Below are 9,559 nucleotides of genomic sequence, written 5' to 3' on the forward strand. Positions count from 1 at the left end.
AAAGGCTGCATTAAGTTGTAGTAACTTGCCTGGACAACTGTTACTTTTTCCTTTCCTTTGTCACAAAAAGGAATGAACTCCCCTGTGTTCATGTTGTGATCTTGCAAAAAGCAACTTCTAGTAGATTTTGAAATGCTTTTGCTCTACCTTTACATATCAACAGATTTTTTCCTTTGGGGAAGAATAACTTGCCAGATTTCCGTGGGGTATTAAGGTGGAGAAGTGCTGAGTAGCTTCAGATTTTCCTTGTCAGTATATCAATTTTGCCTTTTCACTCTGTGCCAATACACATTCTATACTTGTAAGTTGTAGCAGACAGTTACTGAGCTTGAATGTTTTTGCTTGTATTTCAGCCTTATGCATGCATAAAGCAAAATCAGAGAGAACATGTTGAATCATGTTTCAGTTTGACTTACCAGAAACCTCCCAGTATTGACTCCTTACAGAAATGCTGTCAGTGCTCTTTTCAGGGCTATAATGTTTTATTTATATTTTTAAACACTGATCATGTAGGGTGGGGCTCCAGAAGATAACTACAAAGAAGGAGCACTTGTCTCTTGGGACAGGTAGGTTGAATCACTTAATATGCCTTATTCTAGCTCAGAATAATGAACGGCCTGCAGGGAAGGAAGCTGACCATGATTTTTTTTGGTGTTTAGCATAAAGAAAATACTTTGGCATACATGGGGAGAAAAAGAAGTAGTTCACATAATGTCCCTCCTTTTTTCCTGATGCTTCAGCTGCAGACACTTCCTTAAGGTCCCCTAAGCTGCATTTGGGTTTTCTGGGACCCAGACATAGGGAAGAAGACTCCAACTTGATAAAGTAAAGCTTTTGTGATAAGGGCCCAGTGTTTACTGGGAACTCCCATTAGTTCCATATTCTTCAAGAACTGTTTCTTAGTCTCAGATTCTTTTTTGTTGCTCAGGTAGATGTAAACTCTGCAATTGATAATTCAGAAGGAACTTTGACCTTGTATTCATACTTAGAATTTCCAGTCAGTCCCCTGCTCTGTACAGCACTGCTCGAGCAGCTCGGCTACACCACAGCTGTGATGGTTATACCATTTCTGTTAGCCAGGCACAGACAAGGGTAAAACCACACATTTTATTGACTGAGAATGTAAAATGTGCTATGTACTTAACTGTAGTTATATCCTTCTGAATAATTTCTCATTGTGTTTGTTCAATTCTGAATGGGCTTTGGGGTTTTTTTGCGTGATAGTCAACCACAAGCACAAGTGCAAGATGAAGAAATTACAGAAGATGACCTCCGTCTTATCGAGGAGAGGGAATCTTCCATTAGGCAGCTTGAAGTAAGTACAAGTGGTTTTACAGCAGAACATGTTTTTGATGTTCCAAAGAAATAGCATTTTTAAAGGACCATGACCATTAGTTGGTGGCATGAACCTTGAGTAGTTTGGATTTGTCTGTGGGTGTGGTTTTTCCCTTCAAAACTGCAAATATTACCTTTAGGTGTGAAATGTACATTTGAAATCTACTGTATGAAGGCCATGTTTTGATCTACTCTGTTTAACTTCAGTGGTTCTGCTGTGGAATAAGAGTGCTCATGTGATTGCAAGAAAAGATGCATACAATTTTTTCCCAATATGGTCATATTATAGAACGATTTTAAACAGTGAATATAAATGTAGCAAAATTATACCTCTCTTGTCACACGTCTTTCCAATGTATTGTTCATGATGTTCATTTTTAAGTGGATTGGATTTTTTTTGAACATTTCTTGAAATACAGAGATTTTTCTATTGCATTGAAACTCTTGTAAGTAAGGCCTTCATAAACTCGATCTCAAAGTACAAGAAAAACTTTCAAAATAAACACATTAAGGATTTTTTTTTTTCATCCTGTAGTATAAGGAGTCATGGATGCACATCCTGGAGGAAAAAGAACAGTATTTCTATCTAAATAATGCACACAGATGCTAAAATGTGTGATGTACATTAATGATTTCATTTTGCAGGCTGATATTATGGACATCAATGAGATTTTCAAAGATCTAGGAATGATGATTCATGAACAAGGTGATGTGATAGGTAAGTCCAATTCAAATACTACCTGAATTTTTTTTATTCACTTTCTCTGGCGAGCTGCAGTGTAGAACTTCCTTTTGCTTGAAAAATTCCTCTAATGTCACTATCAATGCTAAAGCAAATTGGATACAACATAATAATGGGTAGACTGGCTGAGATGACTGGGAACACAGTAAGAAAGAGTGCTTAAAATCTAGTTTAAAACATGTAATTTTTCATGTGCATAAAATGTCTTCAAAGTAGTTTTTAGAACTGTTTGTACATAAAATTGGAGTTATGTGGGACATTTTACTGTATTTGTTAAAAATCTGGATCTAAGTGTGCAGATTCAGCAGAGAGTCATGCTTTGCCTTTCATGCAAAAAGGTTTATTGTTTTAATAAAATGTGATTGGAGAATCCATTTTCCGTGTCAACTGCTAAGCCATGCTCTTGTCTATGTCCAGAATATATTTTCAGGGCTTTTTTTATCACCTTGTCCCACAATTGCTTTGTGTTTTTCTACTGAAAAAATACAATCTGTGTCAATATGATAGAACACCAAACTAGAATCATGCCTCTTGGGTATTGTTTGGTTCATTGCCTCTGTTTCATAAACCTTAGGACTATTTTTAATCTGAACAGAGAGTAGTCAGTAGCAAGTAAAAGGCAATTCAAAAATGAGGAAAAAAAAACTGTAGAACTACTGAAAACTTCTGCCTTGGTTGGTATCGAAGTTTTAGCTCTGCATGCAGAACAGGAGAGCTGTTACCTGACATGAATTCAGCCAATTATTGCCTGGGCAGTTCTGGAATGAGCTCAGGCATAAGTGTAGGATGGATCAAGCTTTCATAATACAAGGTACACTGATGAATACTTATGAAGACACCAGCATTTTGGGGTAGCTATTCATATGCTCTCAAGTATATTTCAGCATTCCAAACCTGTCTGGGTTATGACTTAACAAAATTTGAAATCTCTCTTTTCAAAACAAAGACAGCATAGAAGCCAATGTGGAAAATGCAGATGTACATGTGCAGCAAGCAAACCAGCAGCTGTCAAGAGCAGCGAACTACCAGGTAATGCCAGTTGTGTGAAACTGTCTTGCAGTAGTCCTGACTTACACTTTCTTATGCACTTCAGATTTTGCCTAGCAAGTTCCTCAAGGCTTAAAGACTTAAAGGTTTATGTTAGACTACAATGGTATTTCTAGATCAACATAAAATAAGTCAGTGACTTCTGAAAGCTTTGTGTTTCCTGTGAGGCTGTTTCCAGCCAGACTGTTTCAGTATCTTCGGAGATTCTGAGAGCACCTGGAGTTACATCTTTACTTAAAACAAACAAACAAAAGTCCCAAAACCAACAAAAAACATTACACAAAGAGACTCCTACTTTTATAATTAAAAAATTAAAGGTTCCTGTATATGGGAGAGCAAGCCTTTGGGGATCACTGGAGGAGTAGGAAAGATAGGCAGGAAAATCTTCTGAAGATGTGGCCAGTTAGTACCAATTTTTGCTGTCTAAAATCTTCCTGATGCTGTATATATCCAGCTTTTTAAACTTTATAAAAACATTTTTCAAACTGTCAAACTTTTTTGAAAAGACCTTTAAATGCCATTTCTTTATAACATTTTTGGACCTTATTAGAAATAATCGTATTAGTAATTAATCTTCCCCTTTAAGTTAGAGTTAGTCCTTAGACTTTTTTTTTTAAATCCTCTTATGTGTGTTAGTAGTAGCTAGGGCAGTAAATGGGTGACAGAATGTCTGAAAGACTGCCTGGTGATTTCAGAAGTAGGAGAGGGTGCATCCTTGAACTGTATTCTCAGTGGGACTAATTGTCACATTAAGTATGTTTGATGACTCTATTTTGATAATTAAAAAAATTCAGGAAAAAAATAATAGCAGCCAAAAATTTCAGTGTAAGGTATAAGTTTTCTAGTTGAAATTTAAAATGAATAGCTTCATGATTTATTTTGAGGAGGAAAGGGTCTTCCAATCTCAAAGGAAGGTTATCAAGACTTGCAGGACACACCAAACACTGCAGAGTTGCTTTGTGTTTGGATGAAAGGACCGTGTTGTTTCTTTGGATTTGCTTTCCTTTGCTTGAAAACTTATCCTTGTTCCAAGGTGTTGAAAAATTTCAGCAACTATTGTATCTGGCCTAACCCTCTCAAGGAAGTGTTAGAGGCCCAGGTGTGCTGGGAGGGACAAGGCTGTTGATACCCCTACAGCTCCTGTTTGTGGTTGGATGAGCTCTGTGTCACTCATCTGCAGAAAGGATGATCAATTGTATATTGAAATAAGTTTCCCATGCCTTGCTTAAGTAGTGTTACAGGGGAAATGTTTGACTTCAATGCATTTCTGGTAAGAGGGGGGGTCAGCAGGATGCAGAAGGAAGAGATTGTAAGTGTAAGGAGATAATGGACAGAGGAGGAAGGTACTCCAGCAAGCTGATAGAGTTCTAGCAAATAAAACAATGAAATGAAGCAATCTTAGCCTGATGGTGGGAGAAGTGGCAATGAGACAATAAAGCTAGAAGAAGAGAATTGTTATGAAATGTGGTGGTCTGGCTATTACTGGTCAGAGAACTGACAGCTTCTATGAAGAACTGACACAGATTATGTTCTTCAGAGAGAAAAATTAAAAAAAACCCCAAAACATCAGAACCACCCAGGCAGAAGAACTTTTGCCAAGTACAGCGCAGACTGGCTTTACTTCTGGGACTATGGCCCAGAATCCCAAGATCCGAGTTGTTATTCCTTGGCTATTAGCAAGAGCCTGAGAAACCCATTTGGTAATTTTCTTCCATCCTCTGAAGAAAACCTTAAGATTCTATATCCTTCAGGTAAAGGATGAAAGACTGCTGCTGCTCTTGAGTGCTTTGGTATTTCAAGTTATAGACCTGTATGGGAAATGTGAAAGTTCTCAACATGCTCATAATTTGGACTTGATTGTAATGACATCTATTTAAGTGGTTCTCTAGTCATGTCTCTTTGGTTTTTTTGTGGTTTTTTGTTTGTTTGTTTGTTTGTTTGTTTGTTTGTTTGTTTTCTTTAAGAGCAAGTTCTACCTAGGAAACTTGGCAAAAACACCTTTAAAATAACTGTGAATGGTTAAACAGCAGCCCAAAATTGTAGTCCATTGTTCCCTTCTGTATATACACTGTCTTTTTTTTTTTCCTAGCAGACCATTTCTTCTTTCTCTGTTGTGCAACTGATTGTCCATTTTCCTCTCTATGCTGTCACCTGTGCTCATGTTACTTTCCCCAGAGTTCCAATTACATCCATTCATTACATTACTGTGTTTTCTTTAATTAATTTATTATGTGTACCAGAAAATACCACTGAAATAATTCTGTTGAATAATATAGCCATAAAGTAATGTAGATAGGTTTTTTCTTCCTTAAACATCTTTAGATGTCTGACCATCTTTATATGTAAGGACACAATTTAGTTAGAATGCACAAGCAGTAGGACTATAAAAGCATCTGAATAGTTTTCTGCTATTCTGATGTGGTACAGTTTTCAATCAACTTTGTTTTTTCTCTTTTGCCAGCAAAGATCTCGAAAGAAGATGTGCATACTCATTATTATACTTGCTGTTGGAGCATTGCTTCTTGGAGTCATCATATGGTTAATTGCAAGATAAGTCTCTGGAGAAAGCTTTGTAATTTGTATTTAAATTAGGAAATTCATAGTCATGGTTTGCTCATTGTGAAGCTGAGTAAAATAGTGGTTCTGTACTTCATCACACTTACTTTTTTTATAAGACTTTTCGTTTCAACCTGAGAAATAATGTTCTCAGTACTGCCATCAGTGTAGCTGCCTGGCCTCTCAGATGTGGGTGCTGTCTTACCAGGAAAATAACAGTCAGGATCATAAACTGTTCTGTTAACTTAAACATGAAACATCTTAAGGTTTAGGGGGCTAATCAAGTAATGATAACTTGTGATGACAGGGTGGGTAATTATCTTTTGGGGTATTGCTAAATGTTGCTGCCAAAACAAACTCATGAATTGTTGCTTGAGGCAACGAATTCACATCTCAGAATTTATTTTTAAGTTAGAAATATATTTCTTCTCTCTTTTCCTTCCATCACATTCACTTACCCATTTGATATGGGTGGTTCAAACATAAAACATAGGTTGCTGAAGTTGATGTGATCTCTCTTTTATACCTCAAGTCTGTGAATTAAGCCTTCAGTTTGCTTGAAATCTTTTAAATGTTCCATTTATCTCTATATCTAGCATCAAGTATGGTTATGTCTGGAAGCCTCCTGGAAAGGTAGGGAGGTTGAATGATGTAGTTATGTGAATTTTCTGTTCCAGTCCTTGCATTAAGAAATACTGTGTTTTATTGCACACATCTGGTATCTTTGCATCTGAAGTGTGCATGAGTGAATTTTGTTAGATGAAAATATGCTCTAGTCTTTGACTTCATAGACTTACTGGGAAGAATAGAAATTCCCAACTTCCTAGCTGCACTTGAATGTCACTGTTCTGAAACTGCTGTGATTTTAGTTTCCATGAACAGGTGCAAAGTTATATGTGATGTCTTTCACACAGCTTAAGAAAAGAAGATTACAAGTTCAATTCCAAGTTCAACACTGGTATTTAAAATTAAGTTAAAATCAGTTGAACTGACTGAAGGCATTTAAAAAGTTTGATGCTAATAGCCTTTAAAATGACCTTTTTTCCTTTTGTGCCATTTTGTACTAATATATTAAAAATGTAAAATCACTTTTTTGCCAATTAATCTATTTGCCTTTTTACTTAATCTTGATGAACTAATCTGAAAAGTGTACAGATAAAAAAGCCACTTAATCTGTATTTTATAAAGTTCTTCCATACCAGAATGATAGAGAATACACTGTGTACATGGTGAGCTATGAAATATTATTTGGGAAGAATATAACTGTAAGCATAAATGAATTGTAACCATGCAACCAAAATAAAGGTCTTTTAAAGAGTGCACTTTTCTAGTAGTTGCTTTTTTTTTCAGAATCCATCTTTAAAAGCACAGCTGTTGTCTTTGCCTTTTTATGAATCATTGTCATTGAAACTTCTCTGAACAACTCCAGAGAATTCCAGCTCAGCTGGTGAGGTGGCCCCAGGGAATCTCTCTTCCTGTACTGTACTTCACAGTACAGTAGATCTCCTGGATCTTGCATTCCCAGCTAGTGATGCTAGTGCCCTGGGATTTTTGGTTTCAGACTACACTAGTCTAAACTAGAACAGCAGTCAACATTTAGCCGGGTAGCTTTCTTACCAATGAACTGTCTAAAACTGACTTTGGAAATTTCCTGGCTTTACTGTTTAACAAACTCTTTGCACTACTGCAAACAGGCACAGAAGATGACCCAATCATATTTGCCCAGGAGAATCTTTTCCCTGTTGCAATAACTCATATCTGTCTCTGTCAGTGATTGATTCCATTGACATGCTGAGGAATGAGAACAGCTCCTTGGCAGCAGAACTTCACCTCTGACTCATGACAGATCAGAAATTCTGTCTATGCTTACTCATTACATTGCATTTGTTCTTCTTGTTTGGTTTTCTATTAGGAGGATTCTCTACTAAAATGCATACCACCTTGAAGAATATTGTTCTTAGGAAGAGATAATATATTTACCATCTTGTTTGATTGTTTACCTTATAAAGGGGTAAATACCCTCTTTACTGAGTTTGCCCAGTAGTGACTGCAAGGTGGGATAGCCAGTACATAAACATTTCCACTATGAGGAGCTGGTGAGAATCCAGCTGAGGCAACAGCACCAAATAACTTAGAAATTCTGCAAGTTTCACAGCATTGCATTTCCCAAACCCCTGCTGCAACCTGCGATCTCTGCTCTTCTGTGTCTGATTTGTATGCATGTCTTTATTTTCCACATGGAATTGTCTCCATTTTCAGAGTCATGTGCCTGTTCAGCTGCTCTCTGGTGTTAGCGGTTGGGGCACTCTGAGGGAGAAGAGTGCTGCTGAGAGTGCCTGTGGGTGCCTTGCTTTCTTTCATTCATGATTTATTGAAATAAAACCCTGCTTGTGGTGTGGGGGTGCCTCCTCCACATGCTCTCAGATGAAAGAATTCTTCCTTGAATCCTATGGAGGTGGGATACTGGAGCTGTTTATCTCTGGATGAGACAATGGGCCAGTTCTCAGAAGTCACAGGGATGTTCTGGCAGGTATGGTGGCTGCTGCTGCCACCCCAAGGGCTGGTGGGGAGGTCAGTGCTGGAACGTTTACACACAAGCTCCTGTATCTGTTGGAGAGACCAGCCTGCAAGGCCCTAATTGCACATTAAGGATCTTGGTGCTGTTCTTTTCAAAGTTGATTAGGCAGAAACAAAGTGTTGGGAGGGGTTGTATTTAGAGTGTCCATGTTGGGGGGCATAAATACTCCTTTCTAAGCTGCTCTTAATGGAGCTTCTCTCTATCATTTCCCTCCCCTACATGCATACACTCTTAAATATATGAAATGCAACTTCCGAGTTTTTAAAGGAAGCTTTGATATCTCTTAAGAACCCAATAAAACATCTGGGTGTAACATGTATGAGTCAATGTTTTTAGAACAAAGATTTTGGCTGTTCTGAATTATCCGTCAATATCTGTCAGATTAGGAAGGCCAAAAAATGCAATCAAAGCACCCTTCATTTTACTGAAGGAACCTGCTAAGAATAGTTCCTTTGTAGTTATCTTAACCACACACCAGGGTTCTTCTGTTCTTTCTTAGTTTTTCAAAGGGCTGAAAATCACAGGGGCACACAGCTTTTTAAAGGTTTTTCTTTTCTTTTTCCCTGCACCCTTTTAAATTGTTCTGGTAATCAGCAGGATATGCAATACTAATACCAAGCTCACTTCGTACCTAGGAGCTTTCTTAAGTCACCCACCCGCACATTGTGTGTGTATTGTCAGCAAATATGTTTGGTGTCAGAGGGGTGGGCTAGATTTTGGATATCAGTAGCTTGAAGCCATGAAAAAAAGGAGTAAGGGGGCTAAAGGTGGGGGGAGGGAGGGAGAGAATGACCTGATCTGTTAGTGAAGTTGAACCTCATAGTTCATTACTGGCTTAGGATGTTTCAAGCACTGTATTCTTGAGTATCGCATGTGAAAGAAATTACTTGCTTGGCTTTTGTTTAATTCTGATTGAACCTTGTTGATGATTTCAAGAGCACCAGTGAGAGAGGAAAGTGCAGAGATCTTCTTGCTGCTGGGTATTAACAGTTGATGACTTTCTGTTTCTTAGGGTACCTGTGGTGCAAAGTGGTGCTTAAGTGGGTACCACACAGCTTTCCCTTTCAGTGTGCAATTAAGTCCAGAGCTCTCACCCAAAGCTGTTGTGGAGTGAGGACTAATTATCTCTGATGAGGTGCCCACCTGCAGAGCCATTCTAGATGCTATTGCAATAGAAGGGCTGCAAGAATAAATATCTGAAAGCAATCAGCTTCCAGGCATCTTTGTCCTTGTAGGGGTCTCTGAGTGGGTCCCTGATGCTACAGAGGTTTCTGTAGCTCAAGAATGCAGATAACAAAGCA

General features: G+C 38.0%; 1 protein-coding gene across 2 annotated transcripts in view; it reads left to right on the forward strand.

The window, feature by feature from the left end:
- The window catches only part of STX7 (syntaxin 7), a 31,512-nt gene extending 24,510 nt beyond the window's left edge, over positions 1-7,002 (forward strand). For both annotated transcript variants that reach the window (XM_059842076.1, XM_059842077.1), the window contains exons 6-10: positions 514-566; positions 1,225-1,315; positions 1,981-2,053; positions 3,024-3,106; positions 5,586-7,002. In XM_059842076.1, coding sequence (XP_059698059.1) covers positions 514-566; positions 1,225-1,315; positions 1,981-2,053; positions 3,024-3,106; positions 5,586-5,678 — 393 coding nt within the window. In that variant the 3' untranslated portion in view covers positions 5,679-7,002. The remainder of the gene's footprint in view (positions 1-513; positions 567-1,224; positions 1,316-1,980; positions 2,054-3,023; positions 3,107-5,585) is intronic.
- The last annotated feature ends 2,557 nt before the right edge of the window (positions 7,003-9,559 follow it).

Source organism: Haemorhous mexicanus, chromosome 3 (assembly GCF_027477595.1).
Source record: "Haemorhous mexicanus isolate bHaeMex1 chromosome 3, bHaeMex1.pri, whole genome shotgun sequence".
Classification (NCBI taxonomy): domain Eukaryota; kingdom Metazoa; phylum Chordata; class Aves; order Passeriformes; family Fringillidae; genus Haemorhous; species Haemorhous mexicanus.